The sequence below is a fragment of the Phyllobates terribilis genome, unplaced genomic scaffold (genome assembly GCF_046119375.1).
Source record: "Phyllobates terribilis strain yellow unplaced genomic scaffold, ASM4611937v1 Scaffold_3__8_contigs__length_932513732, whole genome shotgun sequence".
Lineage (NCBI taxonomy): Eukaryota > Metazoa > Chordata > Amphibia > Anura > Dendrobatidae > Phyllobates > Phyllobates terribilis.
Window position 1 is genome coordinate 617483275 of NW_027362763.1, and position 25934 is coordinate 617509208.

Genomic DNA, 25934 nt, shown 5'->3' on the forward strand with positions numbered 1-25934 from the left:
CACCTCCGTGTCGCCGGGTTTGTGCCAGAGCCGCGGTGAACCCTGACGGCCAGCCCCCCTCTCCCAATACTGGTGCCTGTCCGCTGGTGGGTCGAGAGAGCCCCCCTGTGGTGGAGGCAGCTCTAAGCTTTTTAATTTAAATTGTCCCTCTAATTTGAATGAATACACTTTAAATCCATTTACAAGGATCTATTGGAGGGCAAGTCTCATGCCAGCAGCCGCGTAATTCCAGCTCCAGTAGCGTCCACTAAAGCTGCTGCAGTTAAAAAGCTTTTATAAGGATCGAGCTCGGCTGTCCACCGCAAGGCATCCTAGTGCCAGTCCCAGCCCCTATGCCTTGGGGTGCCTCCTGATGCTCTTCACTAAGTATCCCGTGGTCCCGAAGCATTTCCTTTGAAAAAATTAAGTGTCCAAACTACAGGTGGTGTAGCTTGCTTAACAGCCGGGATAATCCGCTGACTAGCAGACACTGCTACTAGGCACAAAGTATTTCCTGGGCTAGATGCAGTTAAAAATTTGTAAGTAGATACTCTCGTTGGATGCTGAGAAAGCATTCCATAGAGTCTCCTGGCACGCCATATATGATTCTCTTAAAAAGCTTGGGGTAGGGGTCTAGGGGACCCTTTTATAGCCAAAATCACGGCCCTGTATCACAATACGTCACCTAGGCTGAAGATAAATGGAACTGTAGCACCGAGGGCTCGGTTGCTACAGACGTATTGCACCTCACCCAGAGGTGTGATATCTCACTCTCAGATAAGGATGGAGTGTGGATCAGGACCCGACACCTGCATGCATTACACCACATTGCCGTGGGGCAGGGCGACCAATATGCCCCTGAGATGGGCACGACAGTCCCTGTCCCTGGCTGGAGTGGGGGGAGGGAACACTGAGGAAGGGGAACCCTGCAGTGCAGGAGCAGGGAGGAAGCAGTTCCTGGGTGCATTGAGAAGGGAGTATAAAAGGTGGGCACCATCTTAGTTCAGTGCAGAGAAGTCTGAGCAGAAGTGGCAGGGAGCAGGGGCTCTGCATGAGCTCTGCTCCGGAGGCGGGCCTAGTAACAGAGGCCCAGGCCTGCAAGAGGGAGAAGGAAGGAAGAGGAGCGGAGAAGGCTCCAGGAACGAGGAATGAAGGGATCCCAGGGGTGCGGACGGGCGAGTCGCCACCGCACGCCCGAATCCACCTGCGTGGAGGGGTCAGGCCAAAGGGGGAGACCGGTCCCCGAACTAGTGGAGGCAGGAAACGACCCTCAGCTAGAAACCGGAGGCTCTGACATTTTATGTGGCGCAGCCCCTTGCTCCACCCGCTAGGAAGGCACCACATAGGGTCAGGGAAACTGGCGCCAAGTTTACCAAGAGGAGGCCCGAGGCAGCCGGACAGAAGTGTTGGTAAGAAAGGCCAGACAAAGGACACACAAAGGGGGTCCTGTGAAGCGCTCCAAAGTTATCTGGGAGTTGTCTGAGCCCCTCACCTGGTGAGCACAGTACGACGTGGGCAGCCGTTACCTGCAGACGTGGTCTGGATAATAAGAACTGTGAGTAAAGGCCCTGAACTGCATCACTGACTCCGTGTCGTTACTACTGCTGCCCTGCACCATCACCCCCATCCTCCGCATACACTGCCCTGAGGCTATACTCCTCCCGTGGGGAGTTATGCTACGCTCTGCTGCACCCACAACACCAGCCTTAGCGGTCTGCCCTGTAGCGGCGGTTCACTCTGACCGCAATCCACGGGTGGCGTAGTCGGACATTTAAACATCAAAACCACATAAATAGTTCCGCCACTGGTTTGACCGCCCTGAGCCACGGAACCGGATCGCCGCCACGAAGACTACAACCACCAGCATCCACCAAAAAGGGTCCGGCTCCGGGTGTCCCAAGGCCCAGGGGGTGCGTCAGAACATTTTCATCACCTTTCATAATCACCAATGGGACAAGGCAGGGATGTCCTCTGTCCCCTCTCTTATACATCCTAGTGACGGAGCACCTGCTCTCATCAATTCGCCATAACCCCAATATTAGGTGGATTGAGGTGGGAGGCACCGAGTACAAGTGCTCTCTATTTGCTGATGATGTCCTAGTATATATCACTCAATCACATATATCCATCCCTGCTGTTATGGCTGAAATAGATCACTTTGTTACATGGTAAAATTTTAAAATCAATGCAGCGAAGTCTGAGGCCCTCGATGTCTCCCTCCCTAAATCCATATAGGATTCCATCCAGTCCAACTTTCCCTTTGCCTGGCCCTCACAGGGTATCAAATACTTAGGAATTCCTATTCATAGAGACCTCTCCCATCTATGTTATCTTAATTTTGGGCCCTTTATTGAACAATTCCATACAGACCACGGTTGGCAAGTTAGAACTGTAAGATTCACTACGTGAACCACTGGTGTTTTGTGGAAAAGCACATGTACACCGCGTTCCAAATTATTATGCAAAAAGTGTTTAGGAGTGATAAGGGAAGAATTTGTTTGTTTGTCAGTTAAACTCATTGATGGTGATGTGTGTCAGGGCTCTTTATATCACTGTAAGCAATTGCAGACACCTGTGCTAATTAGTTTGGCAGGTGTGTCCAATGAAAGGCAAGACTACTTAAGAAGGCTCTCTCACATTATTAAGCAGCCTACATTTTCTGCCAAAATGGGAAAGAAAAAGGATGTGTCGGCTGCTGAGAAGCAACAAATTGTGGAGTGTTTAGGTCAAGGCATGACTACAATCAACATTGTGCGATGATCAGGATGAAGTGTCTTGGCAATCAAGAAGTATGTAGCTGATTCACAGTACACACATGTGCGTGCTGATAAGGGCAAATTGAGGACTCTTTCCTACAGGCAATTACGTCAGGTTGAAAGAGCAGCGGCAAAAAAGCCTTGTCATAGCAGCAGACAAGTTTTTGAAGCTGCTTGTGCCTCCAACGTCCCCCGAACAACAAGATGCAGGGTCCTTCAGAGGTTTGCAGCTGTGCATACGCCATCCTGTCGACCTCCTCTATCCACTTCACACAAGCAGAAACGGCTCCAGTGGGCCAAACATTACATGAAGACTGATTTCAAAACTGTTTTGTTCACGGATGAGTGCCGTGCAGCGCTCGATGGTCCAGATGAATGGAGTGGAGGATGGCTGGTTGATGGACACCCCACGCAAACACGGCTACAGCGCCAACAAGGAGGAGGTGGAGTAATGTTTTGGGCTGGAATCATGGGGAGAGAGATTGTCGGCCCCTTTAGGATCCCTGAAGGCGCTAAAGATGAACTCCATAATGTATGTGGATTTTCTCAAACAGCACTTCCTGCCATGGTTCAAGAAGAAGAACCGTGTATTTCACAGCAAGATCATTTTTCTGCATGATAATGCACCATCTCATGCTGCACATAAAACATCTGCATCTCTGGCTGATATGGGCATAAAAGGGGACAAACTTATGGTGTGACCCCCATGCTCCCCTCACCTCTACCCCATTCAGAACCTTTGGAGCATCATTAAAAGGAGTGTCTATGATGGCGGGAGGCAGTTCACATCTAAGCAACAGCTCTGGGAGGGTATTCTGTCCTCATGCAAAACAATTGAAGCAGAAACCATCCAAAACCTGACAAATTCAATGGACGAGAGAGTTCAGAAGCTCCTTTCGAACAAGGGGTCCTATGTGAAAATGTAACATCACCTAGAATAAAGTTTTGAGTTGAAAACTGTTTGATTTCAGTTTCTAACAACCTGCTAATGCTTATAATTTCAAAAATGACCATTTTTTTGGTCTTTATTAAAATGAAAAGGTTGATCGAAAAGTTTGGGGGATCTAAGAGTGTGGCAACCCAGTAGTCATGATTACTTCGAATTCTGACAATATGAGGGTCATGCTGCAGGTAGTGCAGCAAGAAGGCACTTATGTGTCTTGCGCATCTCGGAGCCCCAAAATTATTTTCCGGGCTAGATGCAGCTAAAAATTATTTTTAATTTTAAATCTGGTGAAGCTTATTATAGATGGCCTAATAGGATCAGTGCTGCACACTGCTACAAAGCCCAAATTATTTTCCAGTCAAGATACAGATAAACATGATTAGTAATTTGAAAGCTTAAAACGGTTGGTAGGGTGATTTTAACCAATCATCAAGCTTTTACTCTCCCCAGGATGACACAGGGGTAGAAAAGTCGTTTCGGATCCATGATTTGTTCATCTTTATGAACGTGAGTCTGTCTACATTATCAGTGGAGAGCCGCGTGCGCTTATCTGTCAGCACACCACCAGCAGCGCTGAACACACGTTCAGACAGAACGCTGGCTGCGGGGCATGACAAGATCTCCAAGGCGTAAGTGGCTAGCTCCGGCCATTTATCCAGATTGGAAGCCCAAAAAGAGCAAGGGTCCAGTGACACAGTCGTGGCTTCAATGTTTACTTGGAGATACTCCTGTACCATCGTCTCTAGGCGTTGACTATGTGTCAGACTTCTTGTCTCCTGTGGCCTTGCAAAGGATGGGCTAAAAAAGTGTTGAAATGATTCCGCAAAATTGATGTTACCAGCAGATACTGTGGTTCTGTTACGGTTTGAGTGCTGAACACTTGACGGTCCCACGGTTGGCAAGTTGGAACTGTGAGATTCACTACGTGCACCACTGGTATTTTGTGGAAAAGCACATGTAAGATTCTGCAACAGTCTCTGCTGATACTCCTGCATGCGTGCATCCCTTTCTATGGCAGGAATAATTTCTGCAAATTTACTTTTGTACCGGGGATCTAACAGTGTGGCAACCCAGTAGTCAGGATTATTTCTAATTCTCACAATTCGAGGGTCATGTTGCAGGTAGTGCAGCAAGAAGGCACTCATGTGTGTTGCGCATCCAGGAGCACCAAGTCTCTGTTGTGTTGGTGGCGAGGTAACAATCATGCTTCCTTCCTCTGTCCTCTCCCCCCAACCTCGCACAACAGAAATGTGATCAAGGTCTCCCTCATCTGATGAGTCTTCCATCAGTTCGTCCTCCACTTCTTCCTGGGCTCCTGCACCTTCCTCACTAGTTTGGCTGCTACCATGCGCCCTGGTAAAATCATCTCCCCCACCCTCACATGCCTGCCGCCCTGGTGCTGCCGACCGTCTGGACCTTGCAGATGTTAGCCCTTCCGCATACAACTCCTCCTCCTCTACTTCCTCCACCTCCTCTTGTGCCACCACCTGACTCCGAATTCTGTTTAACATGTGCTCCAGCATGTAAATCACCGGAATAGTCATGCTGATAATGGCATCGTCAGCACTAAACATCTTCGTCGCCATTTCAAAACTGTGCAGAAGGGTGCATAGGTCCCTGATCTGAGACCACTCCTCCAGCGTGATTTGCCCCACCTCTGAATCTCGTTGGCCCAGGCTATACGTCAGAACGTATTGCACCAGGGCTTGTCGGTGCTGCCACAGTCGCTGCAACATGTGCAGAGTTGAATTCCACCGGGTAGGCACATCGCATTTTAGCCGGTGAAGTGGCAGGCCCAACGACTTCTGTAGAGATGTAAGTCGCTGAGCTGCGGGATGCGAACGGCGGAAGTGAGCACACAGCGACCGTGCCCTCTGCAGAAGGCCATCTAGTCTGGGATAGTGGGCTAAAAATTGCTGGACAACCAGGTTCAACACGTGAGCCATACAAGGCACGTGTGTGACATTGCCCCGGCGAAGGGCCGCACCCAGGTTTGCAGCATTGTCGCACACGGCCTTCCCTGGTTTCAGGTCCAGTGGAGACAACCATTCATGAAATTGGTTCTCCAGAGCTGACCACAACTCCTCAGCTGTGTGACTCACATTTCCCAGACATTTCAATGTAAAAACCGCCTGATGACGTTGAGCCCTACTGCCAGCATAGTAAGGAGGTGTGCAGGATCCCTTCTGCGCAGTTAGAAAGCTTGTGGCATGACCAGACAGGCTTTGGGTGCAGGTGGAAGACCGAGAGGAGGTTGAGGAGGCAGAAGCAGTGGAGGAAAAATGACATAAAGAGGATTGACGCACAACTCGTGGGGACGGCAAGACTTGGACAGCAGCCCCTTGTCCTGCTGTCACCATAGTTACCCAGTGCCCAGTCAGCGACATGTAACGCCCCTGTCCATGCCTACTCGTCCAAGTGTCTGTGGTGAAATGCACCCTGTCACACACAGAGTTTCTCAAAGAAGCGGTGATGTTGTGTGCGACATGCTGGTGGAGCGCAGGCACACCTTTCTTTGAGAAGTAGTGCCGACTGGGCATCTGGTACTGGGGCACTGCGACGGACATAAGGTCTTGAAAATCCTCTGTGTCCACCAGGCGGAAAGGCAGCATTTCTGTAGCCAAGAGCTTGCAGATGGTGAAATTCAACCTCTTAGCTTTCTCATGGCTAGGAGGAAATGGTCTTTTACTTGTCCACATCTGAGGGACCGAGGGCTGGCTATTGTGCTTAGACGGGGTTGATAAGGGTGTCCCCGGCAAACTGCCGGTCTGTGAGGAAGATGCAGGCGGACATGTTAGGTTGCCTTGATCCAAAGGTGGTGCTATCGATGTCGGACAGCGCTCAAGACCAGCTGGTGTTCCCACCTCCAAAGAAAATGATGACCTGCCAATCACGCTGGCTGTTGCGGGTAAAGAGGTGGCAGGTCTGCGCCCCAAAACAGGTGTGACTGCTGTCCCCCCAGTCACAGAGGATGAAGAGGCCGCGGATGCACAAGATATGGCAGACGGTGTTTGGCCCGGCCGGCTAGACCGCATTGTAGCACACTGAGCTTCCCACTGCAACTTATGCTTCATGTCCATGTGCCGGTTCATGCATGAAGTACTCAAACTATGTATTTTTTGGCCTCTACTTAGCTTTTGCTGACAAATGTTACAGATAACACGAGTTGGGTCATCTTTATCGATCTGAAAAAATGCCCAGGCTATGCAAGGCTTAGCACCCATGCGACCTGAAGAGCCACCACGACTTGTGGTGAGAGGCAGAGTTGTGTTTGAGGATGCAGTTGTTGACGTGCTTCCAGTACTACGTCTCTGTCCAGGAAGGCGCAACCTGACCTCGTCGTCACTAGCATCTTCCTCCACCTCCTCTGCTGACCTCATCTCTTGGCTGACTGTGGGTTGACAGTAAGTGGGATCTCCGACCTCATCATCATCACCCTGTGCGTTATCACACCCGTCGTCCTCAGAGCCAACCTGTTCCTGCCCTGACAAAAAACTAAAGTTGTCGCTCCAATCAGGTATTTGAGTCTTATCATCGTCTTCCTCATTGTCTCCACCAACAGGAGTTACAGTTTGGGAATGAGGGTCTACATTATGGTCAGAACCTTCTGCGTCTGGTCCTGGATCCGACTCATAAAGATTCTGGGCATCAGTGCAGATCATTTCCTCGTCTGGATTCACAGAAGCGCTGGAGTCGACCTCTGATTCCCAGGCTATAGTATGAGTAAACAGCTCTGCAGACTCAACCATCTGTTCTACCTCATACTCAGACGGGCAGCTGGAGATTTGGGAGCTGTGAGGAAGCAAGTGCGATTTGGGTGACACCTTTGAGGACTGGAGTATTTGTGATGTTGAAGTTGATGTGGAGGAGAGCCCACTTAAAGGAGCACTTGATATCCGTTGAAGCACCTGCTGTTTTTGTGCCTCATCTGGAATTTGTAACGATTGGCGTGGCCGTAAGAAAGGGATCTTATCACATTGTCCGCTAAAAGAAGTAGACATTTTAGTTTGGCTGGAAGATGGTCTTTCTTCTGCACCTACCCCACGGACACAACCTTTTTTCCCCTTCCCAACACGCCTATTCCCCTTTCCACCAGCAGCAGGCCTTTTTCCACTCATTTTGGTGGTTAACTAATTCACAACTCTGGAGTTGTTTGCACAAAAAAACAATGGATGGTAACCGAGCAGAGCTGAGTGGCCAAACTGTGGTATTAGGCCAAAACTATTGGCTGGGTTAGATGCAGAAAAAAATTATTTTTAATTTGCAACCTGATGGAGGTCAGTATAGATGGACTAATAGACCAAGTCCCACACACCGCTAGAAGCCCAAATATTTTTTCAGAGCTAGATGCAGAAATTTTTTTTATTCAATTTGCAACCTGATGGAGGTCAGTATAGATGGACTAATAGACCAAGTCCCACACACCGCTAGAAGCCCAAATATTTTTTCAGAGCTAGATGCAGAAAAAAATTATTTTTAATTTGCAACCTGATGGAGGTCAGTATAGATGGACTAATAGACCAAGTCCCACACACCGCTAGAAGCCCAAATATTTTTTCAGAGCTAGATGCAGAAAAAAATTATTTTTAATTTGCAACCTGATGGAGGTCAGTATAGATGGACTAATAGACCAAGTCCCACACACTGCTAGAAGCCCAAATATTTTTTCAGAGCTAGATGCAGAAAAAAATTATTTTTAATTTGCAACCTGATGGAGGTCAGTATAGATGGACTAATAGACCAAGTCCCACACACTGCTAGAAGCCCAAATATTTTTTCAGAGCTAGATGCAGAAAAAAATTATTTTTAATTTGCAACCTGATGGAGGTCAGTATAGATGGACTAATAGAACAAGTCCCACACGCTGCTAGAAGCCCAAATATTTTTTCAGAGATAAATGAAGAAAAAAATTATTTTTAATTTGCAACCTGATGGAGGTCAGTATAGATGGACTAATAGACCAAGTCCCACACACTGCTAGAAGCCCAAATATTTTTTCAGAGCTAGATGCAGAAAAAAATTATTTTTAATTTGCAACCTGATGGAGGTCAGTATAGATGGACTAATAGACCAAGTCCCACACACCGCTAGAAGCCCAAATATTTTTTCAGAGCTAGATGCAGAAAAAAATTATTTTTAATTTGCAACCTGATGGAGGTCAGTATAGATGGACTAATAGACCAAGTCCCACACACTGCTAGAAGCCCAAATATTTTTTCAGAGCTAGATGCAGAAAAAAATTATATTCAGTTTGCAACCTGATGGAGGTCAGTATAGATGGACTAATAGAATGATGCTATGCCCAAAAGATTTTACTTCACTAGGTGCAGTAAAAAAATTGGTATTCTATACACAGGTGGTATATCTTGCAACACAGATAGGCTACTCCACTGACTAACACACTCTGCAATAGGCCAAAAAGGATTAGCTTTGCTAGATTCAGCCAAATGCTGTGAAAAAAACTTGCACAGCACTGGCACAGACCTGCCTGGCAAAAAACTGATAGGAACTGATGTAACCTAGTCCTGAAAAGGACTCCAATTACAATTAGTCTTTACTCCCACAATCTATCTATTTAAGAGCACAGACCTGCCTGATAAAAGTCGTAGGAAATGCTGTAACCTAGTCCTTAAAAGGACGGCAATCACAACTATTCCCTACTCCCAAGCTATCTGTATATTTGTGCGAAAATTGGCTTGAAATTAACAAGGTATAGCGCACACAGCAACAGCGGTGCCGTCTAACACGCAGCTGCAGCACTGAGAAAATGGTGGCGACGGGGAAAATGGCTTGGTCTTATAGGGCAAGGACATGTGACATACACTGCCAATCACACATGCCCTTGCTTGTGTGAAAAAAAGCACTTCGCTCCGTGTGTGCGCTGCTGATAGGCTGACAGATTGCACCTCCCCACTGCAAATGCGGGAAAGAGAAAAAAAAATGGAGATCTTCATTGTTCCTGCAGAGATCCATCCCCTGCCCCTCCCCCCGCCCCGCTGTACACTCAAACTGCGTATTAACATTAATTTTCATCATTACTGAGAAAAAATCCAGTTATGATTTTGGTGCACGAACAGTTATCGAACATAACCTCGAACAGCCGAATTTTTCTCAAATTGTTCGTGTTCGCCGACCGGCTCGAACACCGCCCAAAACAGCTCGAATTTGAGATTGGCGAACAGTTCGAGTAGAACAACGCTCATCTCTACTTACTATGTACCTCACATTGGAAACTGACAGGTTAAATCTCTGAGACAGCTTTTTGTATCCTTCCCCTGAACAACTATGTTGAATAATCTTTGTTTTCAGATCATTTGACAGTTGTTTTGAGGAGCCCATGACGCCACTCTTCAGAGCAGATTCAAACAGGAGAACAACTTGCAAGTGGCCACTTTAAGTAGCTTTTCTCATGATTGCATACAACTGGCTATGAAGTTCAAAGCTCAATGAGGTTACAAAACCAAAAAAGTGCTTTAGTAAGTCAGTAAAAAGTAGGTAGGAGTATTTAAAACAAGAAAATGATAAGGGTGCCCATACTTATGCACCTGTCAAATTTTGTTTGAATGCAGATTGCACATTTTCTGTTAGTACAATAAACCTCATTTCAAGGCAGAAACATTACTGTGTCCAACAGTTATTACATATATCAAACTGAAATAGCTGTTGCAAAAACACCAATTTTTATAAAACATTAAGCTTAAGATTAATAGGGGTGCCCAAACTTTTTCATATAACTGTATTACCTGTGACGTAGAGGGTAGATTGTGGATAGGGGTGAGATACCCACACTAGTTTTCAGGAATAAAGAAATCCTTTATGTCCTGTTAGTAGATGCCTGTGGAAAGGCTAGATGATACCCTGTATACCTAGGAGCCAGGAGGTTTAGATCACAGATGGATGTGGGTAACACTCAAGGGTGACCAAGGTCAGGTAGACTCCTTAATGGAGTAAGTAGAGTTCAGGGTTCTGATGCACGGATATGGCTCTGATTAATGCCTGGCTTGGCACAAGTGATAGTCCTGAAAGTTAAGTTGTTATACCCCTTGGAAGGGGTAGCTGGATCCCTTGGTGTAATACACCCTGATCAAAAAGGCGGTTAAAGTTGGTGTTGATAGAGTGCAGCAGCACTAGTCCTAGGATCTACACGTGGTGGGAGGGAAACAGCTGGGAGGAAATCAGCTGGTAACTCACAGTTTTGCTGAACTTGTCCCGTCGGTAGTAGACTCCCAGTGTATACAGGCCTGCGTGGGAACATTCCTGGTAACTATATAGTTCTTTGCAGCGTTTAGATAGACCGCAGGTGGAGTAGATAGCGTGAGGAGGAGAGGTGCGAGGGAGGGTCCTGGCCGGAAACCTGATGCTCCTACCTGCTCTCCGGATATCAGTGTTCAGCGATGTACAGGAGGACCTTCGCTGTACGCACAACAGCCGTTGAGGACTTGATTGACGTAATTGTCACGTGATGGATACCGGTACGGAAGCATAGGGAGGTTTCCTTCTTCAGAGGTGATCCCTAGGCATTAATAGGTCATATAGGTATTTGAGCTGACATGTGATGATGGATGGGTGCCTGCAACAGAAAGTGGGCTGTCAATCATCATTAAAGGTGTACAGCTCTATTTCTGAATTCAATCCTTTTTGGCTTTAGAGTCTCAAGAATAAAAATTCATAGTAGGTCCTTGTATAGTATTTGAGCTGACATGTGATGAGCAGTTGATGGGTTGTCAATCATCATTAAAGGCGTACAGCTCTATTTCTGAATTCAGTCCTTTTGGCTTTAAAGTATCAAGAATAAAAATCCATTTACTTTCCACATACGACATTTTCTTTAGATAGTCGCCTTTGCGCCATTGTTTTTCCACTTTTTGTATACCTGTAACCTGGGTTCCAGTTAGGGAACCCCCATGTTTTTCAGCAAAATGCTTTGATAGTGGATGACCATCAAATTTACTGTTAATATTACATAGGTGGTCGTTGATGCGGGTATACATGGGGTGTTTCGTTCTGCCTATGTATAGTTTTTTACAAGGACATTTTATGCAGTAAATTACCTCTTTGGTAGTGCATGTGATGAAATCAGATATGGTGTGTGTCTCGTCTCCTTCTTTAACAGTTTTTTGTTTTTTTCAGGTTTAATTTCTTGCATACGGTGCATTTTTGGCATGGAAAGAAGCCTAATATATCTTTAGTGAAGGGGAGGGTACCAGTTTTTTTGGATGGAGGATTTTGGACTGTAGGGGCGACCAGGCTTCCTAGATTACATGCTTTTCTGTATATAAAACGAGGGTTCTTTTGGAGTCTTTCGCCAATAATTTAATCCTCTTTCAAGATATCCCAGTGTTTTTTAATAATTCTCTTTAAAAGGTGGGTGTTGAAGTTGTAAGGTACATTGAGGTCATTCTCAGCTGTTTGAGTATCCTTTTTGGGACTATTCAGAATATTATCTCGTGGTATTGATTTTACAATGTTTGTAGTTCTGGTAAGAAGTTGTGAATCGTATCCTTTGTTTTGAAATTTAGTGGTTAGTATTTCTTTTTTTTTAAATCAAATGTTTTTTATTAATTTTTATAAAGATTTTCACAAAAGTAAAAATAAAAATAAAAAAACAACAACAACCAGACAAATATTGGAGAAACAAAGTTCTCCACCCTCCAATGTTAAGAAGCATTAAACATGAGTTATTTATACAACGTGGCTCTGCAAAACCAGCATAATTAGATTAACAAATATTTGAACATAGTAACAATAGTCAATCCAATTATGAAAGTACTATTAACATTTTATTAATTTTCAAAGAAGTTTAACTTGAGGCATCATATAAACGTAACTCAAAGCAAGCCGTGGCGAAATCTCCTCAGTTCCCTAGATGTCAAACCAGAGCCATCAATCCATAGACCCCATATCTTGTAAAATTTAGAGATACCTAAAAAGAGATGCTATATCCCTTTTTCCAAATTTACTAGCCAGTTAACTTTGTCAATAAATTCTGATATCATAGGCTCCTGATCTGCAATCCATTTTTGGGCTGTCAATTTTCTTGCCATATATAACATACGTGTCACCGCAATTTTGCCGTACTCCTCAATAGTCAGATCTTGAACACATCCCAGTATACATACTAATGGGGAAAGCTCTACGTCAATTGAATAAACCCTGTTAATCATTGCTACAACACTCTTCCAAAAGGACACCAAGTTAGGACAGTTCTACATCATATGAAGCATATCTGCTATGTTAGTTTTGCATCTAGGACAGTGGGGACTTGAACGAAATCCTATGTTAAATAAGAATTGAGGTGTCCTGTATACCTGGTGTATCACATATATATGGGACAGTCTATGGGATTCACTTAAAGACAGCTGTGGAACTCTTTCCAGTATATCTGACCAGTGATTTTTCTCTATGGGTCCCATTACACTCCCCCATTTCTCTTTCGATCGCATCGGCTGGTTTGTCAATATAATGTCTAAGAGAATGTTATAAAGTAATAAGATCAGTCCATGAGAACTGTGTAGATTAGCTATTCTCTGTATTATTGAGTTTCCGGGTACCACTCCTTCCTGAACAATGCCTTCCGCCCGATATGCGTGCCTAAATTGTAAGTATTTATAGAATTCAGAGTGAGGAAGCCCATATTGGTTTCGCAGCTGTGAGAATTCTTTAATCACATCACCTATCAGCACTTGATTAAGTCTGTTTAAACCCTTGGCGCTCCAGGAGCCAAATCCCACCAGTTGGTTTAGATTTGGAAGCCATGGAGTGTTCCATAATGAAGTAAATTGTGAAACACCTTCTATTCCTTCTAATTTTCTCACCGTCCCCCAAAGTTTGTGACATAGTCTGTATTTTGCCTCCATGTGTCCCTAACTTATGTGCCTCCAATACCTCATAGAGTTTATCTGATTGGAAATAATGCTGTAGCAACATACGCTGAGCTCCCCCTCCCCGAGGGTCATCCCATCCCCGAATATGTTGAAGCTGAGATGCCACATAATATACCCATGGGTTAGGAACCACAAGCCCTCCCATTGTTTTGTTTCTTTGCCATGTTTCCAGTTTAATTCTCGGAGTCTGTTTGCTCCATATTAATTTTCTAAACTCATGACTGACTTTAAAGAAAAGTCTCTGATTTATCCATATTGGGGAGTTGTGTAGAACATACAGCAATTGTGGCATCCAGATCATTTTGACCAGGTTAGCACGGCCCACAACCGACAACAGTAACTTAGACCAGGCGCCTAGTTTACCTCTAAATTTAATTAAGACTGGATCAAGATTCAACTTCTCATAATCATTTATTTTTGCCGATATAGTGATGCCTAAGTATTTAAACTCCAATACCACTTGTAAACCCGAGTTAATGTAGTGGGAAGGATTCTCATCTGTATTATCCAATGGAAGTATGACTGATTCGCTCCAGTTTATCTTCAGACCAGAGCATTTTCCAAATGTTTCTATCGTTTCGATTGCTATAGGAAGGAACTCAGAAGTTTTAGACGGAAATAATACCGTGTCATCAGCGTATTACGCGACCTTCTCTTCACTATTCCCTCTACGAAACCCAACTATTCCTGGATGCTCCCTGATAACCGATGCCAGGGGTTCAATGGCCAGTGCAACGGGCACCCCTGCCGCTTACCTCTACTCAGTCCAAAAGCCGGAGAGAGGTCCATTTACCCGTATTCTAGCGATCGGCCTACCATACAGCAATTTAAGCCATGAAATAAAACTAGGTCCTATACCAAACTTTTCCAACACTGCCCATAAATATTCCCACTCAACAGAATCAAATGCCTTAGTGGCGTCCAGAGAACATACAGCTCTATCCCCATCACCATCCACCGGCAATTGAAGATTAAGAAATAATCTCCAGATATTAACAGCTGTGGATTTAGCAGACATGAAGCCTGACTGGTCAGTATGGATAACTGTAGAAATTACTGTATTCAATCTAGATGCCAGAACCTTGGCAATAATTTTAACATCAGTTGACAATAAAGATATGGACATATATTAGTCAGGGATTAAAGGGTCTTTACCTGGCTTAGGTATGACTACTATCACCGCCTCTTGCATTGAATGGGGTAGAGTTCCCCCCTCACCGCTTCCTCAAAGGTAGCCAGTAAGTGGGGAAGTAGAATATTTCCAAATTTGTATATTTCTGTGGGAAGCCCGTCTAATCCTGGGGATTTGTTATTAGCCATAGAGGCTACTGCCATTTGTAACTCTTCCAGCTGTAGTGGTCTATTTAATAATTATTGATCTTTACTGCTGAATGTCGGTAGTTTGATTTCACTCAAGTAGGATAAGATCTGTTCTCTTTTAAATTGCAGTTTGGATGTATATAGATCTTTATAAAATTCTAGCAAATTGTCAGTCTGGTTTACTACCACTCCTTCCCTGTCTTTCAAAGCACCAATAAATAAACTTCCCATCTAGGCTCTTGCTATCACGGCCAGTAAGTGTCCTGCCTTCTCCCCCTCCTCAAAGAAGTGTGTCTGGGCAAACATGGGTTTGTTTTTACCTTTTTCCTTGATGTGTGGTGTACGCTTCTTGTGCCTCTCCCCACTCCATCAGGTCCTCTTTTACTCTGGTTAATACAAATTTCTCTTCTGTAGATCTAAATCTATCCTGTAAAATTCCCCAAACTATTTTGTCTTAGTTTTGGATCTGTTAATCGCCTGTATTAAGACTCCTCGTAAGCACGCTTTCATGGCATCCCATTATGTGTTTTTCGACACTCGTTTATCGTTTTCCTTAAAATAAATTCTAAGGTAGTTGTGATCAGTATAATATCTATAATTTGAAGCCAGAAGGGATTTATGGCCCACAAAGTCAGAGAATCCAGCGGCCTGGGTAAAAAACAAAGAGTAGTCAGCAAGGGTGAATGATCGGATAGAGCTCTGGGCAAATATTCCACTGTTCTCGCCAAGGGGGAAATATGTTCTGTGCCCAATACCATATCTATACGCGATAATGTTTTATGTGTCTTAGAATAGCAGGAAAATTGTCTAGTGTTAGGATATTTGAGATGCCATATCTCCACTAATGATAGTTCTGATGTTGTTATATGGAGGAGGAACATAAACTGCCACAAGTAGAATTTCTTTTGTATATATTTTACAGTGGATGCCCACAAATCTGCCTTCTCCATCTATCTTGGAATCAATTAATTCAAAAGGGATAGTCCTATGTACTAAGATGCTTACCCCCTTAGAATATGTGGAGAAGGTAGAGTGGAAGCTGTGGCCTATCCATGAATATTTCATGCCCACAACACTATTTTTCTCAAAGTGCGTTTCCTGCAGACACACCACTGCAAGCAGGTGATCCCGGATATGTTCTATGACCGCCGCTCTCTTTAAGGAGTCCCCCAGACATCTGACATTCCATGAAAGGAATTTTACTTTATCAGCTATTATATCTAGTTATATAGGGATTGAAAAATACAGGTGACTTGTAAGGTATCTTGCCTTTCTCTTCCCTTTTATAACCCTCTTTACAGTATTTCCACTTAGTCGGCTTGACCGCTAGTATTTGCAGAACCAGACAACAAGTTATAGAAACAAAAACCCCAGAAAAACATTTAAACTAGTAAACATTAATCCATCCATTCAATCTGGATGAAGAAAGGCACCAGTCCACCCTGTAGCCCTATACAATGCAAGTGAACAATCAACCTAAAACGAAAAGGGTTAAACACTTCCTGGGGGCCTGTAATATTCTGTTATAGCTCAGGATAGTTGTGTCCACTGGGCCATGGGCTAGGCAGTAAAGGATATGACCCCAACAGTCAATTAGGAAACTCCGCTGATGTATATCTTTAATTATCCAGGTTCAAAGTTACTGATTTTGACGGATCCTGCTCATTCAGATCAATCCAACTGAGTGCTTTTTTCGGATGTTCAAAAAAGAAAGTTTCTCCCAGACCCTCCACTCTAAGTTTCGCAGGGTAAATCAAGGAGTATGAGGTTTGCAGAATGTGCAGCCTTCATTTTACATCAAGAAACTGTGCCCTACGTTTTGAAACGTCAATGGAATAATCCGGAAAAAGGGAAATTCTTTGGCCGTTAATAGAAATGTCCCCTTTATCATGGGCAGCCTTAAGGAAGGCATCTCTATCTTTGTAGTACAGCAGCTTTATTAATACTGGACGTGGAGGAGCCCCTTGTGGCAATGGCCGGGTTGGCACCCTGTGCGCAGTTTCCACAGCAAAGAGGGCAAACAGGCAATCAGTCCCAAACAAAGAATGTAACCATGTCTCAAAGTACTCATTCGGATTATTGCTCTCAGTTTTTTCAGGGACACCAATCACTCTTATATTATTTCGCCTGAGTCTGTTCTCCAAATCATCTGCTTCAGCTAATAGGGCCATTATTTGTCTGTCATGTCTCTGGCAGTCCTGTGATATCTGAGACTGTTTATCCTCCAAATCACTGATTCTGCCCTCTGCTGCTGTAGTGCGTTCGTTAATCTTATGTAGCCCATGCCTCATAAAAGAATGTTCCTCTTTAATCTCTCCCATCTGACTGCTAAGCAGATCCATACTTTATTACAGCCATAAACACATTTTTTATTGTGGGTTCATTAACTTGCTGATCTGTATTATGGTGGGAAGCAGTGATTTCTGTCTGAGGCTGCAGGGCACAGAAATTTGCAGAGACCTTATCAGCAGTGTTATTGAATTCCTGTGAGAGCACAGAGAAATGCTTAGACATTTGTGCCTCATTTCCAGTGCAGGCTTCTGTATCTGGATTTCTAGTGAAGCCAGCCAGCCTGCCTCAGTGCTGTGCCTGCAGCCACTGACTTCCTTGTTATGGTACCTGCTGCTGAGGAACCTGCGCCATCTTGGATGTCTCCATTCCCTCCTGCTGCTGCTCCCCGTCGTCTTGCTGCTGCTCCTCTGGCCATGATCGCTCCTTCTATGCACACCGGTAAGTGCATGGAAGTGTATAGAAGGGGTAATACGGCTTTTTATGAAGTTAGGGGCCCAGTGGATCCTCCGGCAGGCTAGTTATCCCAAGAGCTCTTCTAGCACACTTCCACTCACATGTCCGGCCAGGCCACGCCCCCCTAGTGGTTAGTATTTCTGCTTCTTAAAGTAATCCAAGTTTCAGCAGTTTATGTGTAAGCATGTGGATTGCCTATTGGGAATAATAGTAATCAACTGGGGAGATGGCAACTATCTAGGGAAATTAAACTGTTTGAATCTGTCGGTTTGTGTAGGTACGGGTATGGATTCGGTTGTCACTTATGTGAATGTTGAGATCAAGAAAATTGATTTGCTGGGTACTCGTGGCTGAGGTAAATTGTAGGAAGAAATCGTTTTGGTTGATCTCCTTTAAGAAGTCATCAAGGGATTTTTGATTGCCAGACCAAATGAAGATAATGTCATCAATAAATCGATGCCATAGGACCAGGTTATAAAAGGTAGTGTCTTCCCATCAGCCTATGTACAGGTTAGCATAGCTGGGCGTGAACCTGGTCCCCTTCGCTTTGCCCCACTGCTGGGTGTAGTAGTGCTCGCCATGTTTAAAATAGTTATGAGAAAGAATGAAAAGCATACAGTCCTTAATTAAGGAGATTTGGTCTTCCAGCAGTTTATTTTGGTTTTGTAAGAAGCAGGTAGCCACTTGGCACCCTTTTTCATGTTCAATAACCATATACAGTGATGTAGTATCCCAGCTGATACCCTCCTACCACGTTCAGATCATTGGATTAGCGCTGCTACGCTCTATCTGCACCAACTTTAACTACCTTTTTAATCAGGGTGTATTACACCAAGGGATCCAGCTACCCCTTCCAGGGGGTATACCAACTTAACTCTCAGGACTATCACTTGTGCCAAGCCAGGCATTAATCAACGTCATATCCGCGCATCAGAACCCTGAACTCTACTTACTCCATTAAGGAGCCTACCTGACCTTGGTCACCTTTGAATGTTACCCATTCCCATCTGTGACCTAAACCTCCTGGCTCCTAGGAATACAGGGTATCATGTAGCCTTTCCACAATCGTCTTCCAACAGGACATAAAGGATTACTTTATTCCTCACCCTTATCCACAATCTACCCTCACAAGATTAGGACCTCTAAGTTACAAGTAATATATGATCTACAGGTAATATATAACACATGTGTTACTATCTCCCTATCATTATCTCCATAGCTTGTGGCCTCATTTCTCTACCATTTATCCATAGCCCCAATCCTTTGCCTCCAAACACAGACAGCCACCTCATGCCCTCTCCTGCTCCCACCTACTAACGCTTTCTCTGCTTCTCCTTGCTGCCGGTGACATCTCTCCAAATCCTGGCCCTCCTCACCACATCCCTACAATCACTTCCACCTCCTACCCACGATCTATCTCAAACTTTTGTAACCCTTCTAACCTTATACCCATCTGCCCACCCCCCGCTTCCCCAGTCCCACTAATAGGAGCTCTATGGAACGCTCGCTCCGTTTGCAACAAACTTTCCTACATTCACGATCTCTTCATCACTAACAAGCTTTCCTTCCTCGGCATCACTGAAACCTGGCCCACCCCCTCCGACACAGCCTCTCCTGCTGCACTTTCTTATGGCGGATTCCAACCCCCCCCCCCCTGCCCCACCGGCAAGCACGATGGAGGAATAGGTTTCCTCCTCTCAGAAAACTGAAAACTGCTCCTTCACCCATATCCCACTGCCGCCCTCAATTACTCTCCCCTCTTTTGAAGTGCACTGCGTGCGTATCTACTCCCCCTCCAACCTCCAACTCGCTGTCATCTACCGCCCCCCAGGATCAACCACCACTTTCTTTGACCACTTCACCGCTTGGCTACTTAATTTCCTCTCCGTTGACATCCCCACTATCCTCATGGGCGGCATTAAGATCCCCATTAACAATTCCCTCTCAGCTGCCTCTAAGCTTCTATCCCTCACTTCCTCCTTTGGTCCTACTCAGTGGTCTTCCACACCCACCCACAAAGACGGCCACACACTAGACCTCATCTTCACCCGCCTCTGTTCCCTATCTAACCTCTCTAACTCACCTCTCCCTCTCTCTGACCACAACCTACTCACATTCTCTTCTCTCTCCTCCCCGGGGCAAAAATCCCCACTCCACAAACTTGCATACCCTCGCAGAAATCTCAAACACCTTGACCTACACTCACTCTCTGAATCCCTCCTTCCTCTTACAGACATTAGTTCCTTACATGATGCAGATGTTGCTGCCACTTTATACAACACCACAACTGCTGCAGCTCTCGATTCGGTCGCCCCCCTCACACATACCAAGGCTTGCACAATCAACAGACAACCCTGGCACACCAGCCTAACTGTGACGGGCCTCCAGGGTTGCTGAGCATAGATGGAAAAGGTCCCACTCCCATGAGCACTTCATCGCATTCAAACAGTCCCTCACTACCTTCAAGTCCACACTCACTGCAGCAAAACAAACATACTTCACATCTCTCATATCCTCCCTGTCTCACAACCCCAAACAACTATTCAACACCTTCAATTCTCTCCTTCGTCCCCCAGTGCCTCCTCCCTCTCCTCTTATTTCAGCCGAAGACTTTGCCTCATTCTTCAAGCAGAAGATTGACACCATCAGACAAAGCTTTTGCCTAAAGCCCCCACAGCCCCTCTCCACACCTACTCAACCCTCTTCCTCCAAAACCACCTTCTCCACCATTTCTGAAGATCAACTTTCCTCCTTACTCTCCAAATCACATCTCACCACCTGTAAACTTGACCCAATCCCGTCCCACCTCATCCCAAACCTTACCACCATTTTCATCCCAGCCCTAGCCCACCTCTTCAACCTGTCACTAACAACTGGTGTCTTCCCCTCATGCTTCAAACATGCCTCAATCACACCCATCCTCAAAAAGCCCTCCCTTGACCCATCCTCTGTGTCTAGCTATCGCCCCATATCACTTCTCCCCTATGCCTCAAAACTACTGGAACAACAAGTCCATTCTGAACTGTCCTCCCACCTCTCCTCCTGCTCCCTCTTTGACCGCCTACAATCTGGTTTCCGACCGCACCATTCTACTGAAACTGCACTGACTAAGGTCACCAACGACCTACTAACCGCCAAATCTAAGCGACACTACTCTGTCCTCCTCCTCCTAGACCTGTCATCTGCCTTTGACACAGTGGACCATTCCCTCTTACTACAGACTCTCTCATCTCTCGGCTTCACAGACTTGGCCTTATCTTGGATCTCCTCATACCTAACAAACTGGACATTCAGTGTCTCCCACTCACACACCACCTCCTCATCTCGCCCCCTATCTGTCGGTGTCCCCCAAGGCTCAGTTCTAGGACCCCTGCTCTTCTCCATCTACACCTTCAGCCTGGGACAGCTCATAGAGTCTCACTGCTTTCATTATCTCCTCTATGCTGATGACACACAGATCTACCTCTCTGGACCGGATATCACCTCCTTACTAACCAAAATCCCACAATGTCTGTCTGCTATTTCATCCTTCTTCTCTGCCAGATTTCTAAAACTTAACATGGACAAAACAGAATTCATCATCTTTCCGCCATCTCATTCAACCCCCCCAACTGACATATCTATCAACATCAATGGCTGCCCACTCTCCCCAGTCCCTCAAGCTCGCTGCCTTGGGTTAACCCTGGACTCTGAACTCCCCTTCAAACCACATATCCAAGCCCTTTCCACTTCCTGCCGACTCCAACTCAAAAATATCTCCCGGATCCGCACATTCCTCAACCATGAATCTGCAAAAACACTAGTGCACGCCCTCATCATCTCCTGCCTTGACTACTGCAACCTCCTGCTCTGTGGCCTCCCCTCTAACACTCTCGCACCCCTCCAATCTATCCTAACTCTGCTGCTCAACTAATCAACCTGTCCCCCTGCTATTCCCCAGCCTCTCCTCTCTGTCAATCTCTTCACTGGCTCCCCATTGCTCAGAGACTCCAGTTCAAAACCCTAACCATGACATACAAAGCCATTCACAACCTGTCTCCTCCATATATCTCTGACCTAGTCTCCCGTTACATACCCGCACGCAACCTCCGATCCTCACAAGATCTCCTTCTCTACTCCCCTCTTATCTCCTCCTCCCACAATCGCATACAAGATTTCTCCCATGCTTCCTCCCTACTCTGGAACTCTCTACCCCAACAAATCAGACTCTCGCCTACCGTGGAAACCTTCAAAAGGAACCTGAAGACCCGCCTCTTCTGACAAGCCTACAACCTGCAGTAACCACCGCTCCACCATACCGCTGCACGACCAGCTCTTCCCCCACCTACTGTATCCTCACCCATCCCTTGTAGATTGTGAGCCCTCGCGGGCAGGGTCCTCGCTCCTCCTGTACCAGTCGCTGTCACATTGTGTTCAAGATTATTGTAATTGTTCTTGTATTATACCCCTTTTTCACATGTAAAGCGCCATGGAATAAATGGCACTATAATAATAAATAATAATAATATTGATACGTGCACATGTTCTACATTGGCTTGTACCACGTTTATAGAAACCCCTATAATTTAACCATGTTTCACGATTTACCCGTGAGGAAAATAAACTGGGAGAAACAAAGTTGCCTATCGTGGTAGCTCTCTTGGCTATTATAGAGCAACCTAGTTCTAGAATGGAAAATAAGGTCGGATTCTCGTTTGAAAGGGGCAAACATTTGTAAATAGTTGATTTTATGAGAACAAGCTGAGGGCTATATTGTATTGAAAAAATAGTTTTTTTCAGGTTTGGCTGATTTGGTATTCCTATTTGTGATGTTTCTTTCGTTTTCAATTAAATCCAAACATTGTTTTCTCCGGACTATACCAAAATCCAAGGGGGATATCCTAGTTTGAATAATCTCTGTTTTGATTCCTCAATTTCCTTCTGTAGAACTGTGAGTTTGACTACAATTCCTCTTTATTCTAGTGAATTACCCTACTGGGATTGAGTGAATAGTATGTTTCGGGTGACTACTGTTAGCATGAAAAATGGTATTTCCTGTTATAGGTTTTATGTGTGTTGCAGTAAAAATAATGTTATTATGTAAACCTGAAAAAGGTAAATCAAGAAAGGAAATGTGTGAAATATGAAAGATAGAAATGAATTTAAGATTATAAGGATTACTGTTCATGTAGTTCAAAAAGTCCAGTATGGCATATACACCTCCCCCCAAATGAAGAGGGATCATTTATGTATCTGCCATACCAGACCAACCTAAAAGAAAAGGGGGTTATCTACAGAATTGAAAAACTTCATCTCCCAAAATGACATCACGAAATTCGCCAACGACAGGGAATACTTTGCACCCATCGATATTCCCTTACATTGTAGCTTGGACACAGTACGCTGAAGTGCATCTAAAATGCATAGCTACTTTTGTGGTTATTTTTGTGGTTATAACTTTGGAATCCAACATTTTTTAATCAAGTTTTCTATTAAAGTCAAGTTTTTTTTACCAAAAGTAGAAAACTACTGCTTTTTCTTAGAGTGAGAGGGTCGTCTGAAGCACTGAGGAGAAGCAAAGTGCTGCAGGGAAATTTAGTTTTAGCTGTCTAAGAATAAGACCACCTATTCAGCTATGTGAATCTGGATACACAGAGAGATAATATAGATGAAAAAATACACTAAAGTACAGTAAAGAAACTTTGTTGAGCTTAGTCTATATATTAACAATAAGTATAAGTTCACTGTGCTTTGTGAAAAATAAGGTGATTGTTTATTTGTCATTTAGGTTATGATGAATTCAGTGCAGTGGATTTCAGTGGAACATTTTTTGTGAACACAGATCGGGATGATGACTACGCTGGCTTTGTGTTTGGTTATCAGTCTAGCAGCAGATTTTATGTTCTTATGTGGAAACAAATCACACAGAAATACTGGGAAGATACACCATCCAGGGCCTATGGTAACTCTGGAGTTTCCATTAAAGTAGTCAATTCTACAACAGGCACTGGCGAACACTTAAGAAATGCTCTTTGGCATACTGGAAATACACCAGGAGAGGTATAAATACATTTAATATCTAACTATTGTTACCGAAGATTATGCTTTTCTTGCAGTTTGTGCTAACAGCATGAATCATAACTTTTTAGGTTAGAACATTGTGGCATGATCCCAAGAATATAGGCTGGAAAGATTATACTGCATATAGATGGCATCTGACTCACAGACCCAAAACTGGTTATATCAGGTAAGAGACCTGCAATGTGAATTCTGTTTTTCTGTTCATAGTGTGAGGCAGTGACTGAGATTGCATACGAGGGACGTTATATATCCCCCAGCATGTGTACAGAGACCTATTAAACCCGTTGGTGTGCATTGCAGTCACAGACACAGCTGTGGCTGCAATGCAGGAATGAAGGTGAGCATTGACCTGATCGGGCTATCTGGCTAAGGCAGATTAAGTAAAACCCGGCAGGGTCTTCATTTCTTGGAGGAGGCTACAGAAAGGCAGTGGGGCGGCCTCCTCCCTCCAACCCGGGTTTTTCAGTGGCTCTTGCCACAGGTCCTTTAAAAACCCTCCATTAAGGATTAGTGTTGTTCAATGTTGGGACCTGCTAGGAGCATAGCAGGAAAGCTCAGCGTTCCTGTGTGTAGCTGAACCCATGCCTGGGAAGGCTCTGCACCCGTCAGGCTCTGAGCGGCCCGGCGGGGCCGTTGCCCACGGCAACCGTTGTTATGGACTTATGTTAACCCGGCTGCGAACCGGAGGACTTTCTGTTTTTCCCGTGAGTTGCTGAATAAAAGCTGTTTATGTTGGACTTGCTTGGGTCACTGCCTCAGTTACTGCACAGTGTGAACACCGCCGCCTTACAGCTTGGTGGAGAATGCGGGCATTGTGACTGAGGCATACCCCACCAGCAGCTGCATGACCACAATCCGGCCTGCCACCTTTCAGCCCAATCCCGTGGTCACAATGGAGGAACTGTTAAGGCAATTGATCCTCATGCAGCAGCAGCACACCAATGAGCTGATCGTGCAGCAGCTCATAGCCCTGCGGGAGACGCCGACGGCACAAGCCCCAGAACGTCGAGAGGCCCGGGACAAGGTTCGCTCAGCGTTGAGGAAGATGGGACCGGAGGATGACGTGGAAGCCTTCCTGACCATCTATGAACGCATAGCAGAGCAGGAAAACCTACCAGCCGGCCAGTGGGCGGACGGAGTGGCTCCGTTTTTGGTCGGTGATGCCCAGAAGGCCTACTTCGACCTCAGTTGGGAGGACACCCAGGACTACCAGAGGCTCAAAGGTTAGATCCTTGCCCGAATGGGGGTCAATACATACGTGAGGGCTCAGTGCATATTTTCATGGACCTTTCTGGAGAACCGACCCGCCCGGTCTCAGGCTTATGACCTTCTGCAGCTGGTAAAGAGGTGGCTCCAGCCTGAGACTTTGACTCCAGCCCAGATGGTGGAGAGGACGGTGGTCGACCGGCTGGTGAGGACTCTGCCGGCCGCTATCCAACGTTGGGTGGGGCAAGGGGACCCCGGCACCCTCGACCAGGTGGTCAGCCTTATCGAGTGGTACTCGGCCACTCAGGACTTTATACGGGACTCTGCCCCCTTGCGGCTGTCACGCCGGACCCTGCCAACCCAGGAACCGGGAAAGGGGTTTCGTCCCTTTACTGAGGACAGTCAGCACCATACCCGTGTTGAAGGGGTACCCTGGAGTGAGAGTGGCAGGAGACCCGTTACCTCCCAAACGGTCACAAGAACTAACAGTGCCTCCACCATTAGGTGTTATGGCGGTGTCAGGGGCCGGGACATGTGGTTGCTAACTGCCCCCTGACTACAGAGCCCATGGACTGCAGGTATACCCGCCGGGTCTCAATGTATGCCCAGACCATCTGCATTGCGAGTGCCGACCCCCCCTTACAGTGAACCCCAACTGTGGCAGGTACTGGTTAATGGGTACCCCACGGAGGCCCTCCTAGAATCGGGGAGCCTAGTGACTTTGGTACATGAGTCGTTGGTGGCAGGAGACAACCCCAGTAGACGGAGAGTCGGGGTTGTGCGTATCCATGGGGACCTCCGAGAATACCCAACTGTGGAGGTACTTTTGTCCACACCATATGGGGACACGAAATATGTGGTGGGGGTGGTAAAAACTCTTCCCTATGGGACTTTGTTGGGTAGAGACCTGTTCTGAACCCTGTGGAAAAACAAAAACAACTCTCCCCCGGTAAAATTTATTACGGGTGCTGTACCCGAAGAACCCGAGTCAGGGGTACCTGTCGTAAGGGTGTCCAACCTAGGGACAGAGTGTTACCC

General features: G+C 45.6%; 1 protein-coding gene across 3 annotated transcripts in view; it reads left to right on the top strand.

Annotated features, from left to right (window-relative positions):
* THBS2 (thrombospondin 2) overlaps positions 1–25934 on the top strand; it is a 1066666-nt gene that overhangs the window by 912187 nt on the left and 128545 nt on the right. For all 3 annotated transcript variants that reach the window (XM_073671497.1, XM_073671496.1, XM_073671498.1), the window contains 2 exons: positions 23398–23669; positions 23759–23856. In XM_073671497.1, the coding sequence (XP_073527598.1) occupies positions 23398–23669; positions 23759–23856 (370 nt within the window). The remainder of the gene's footprint in view (positions 1–23397; positions 23670–23758; positions 23857–25934) is intronic.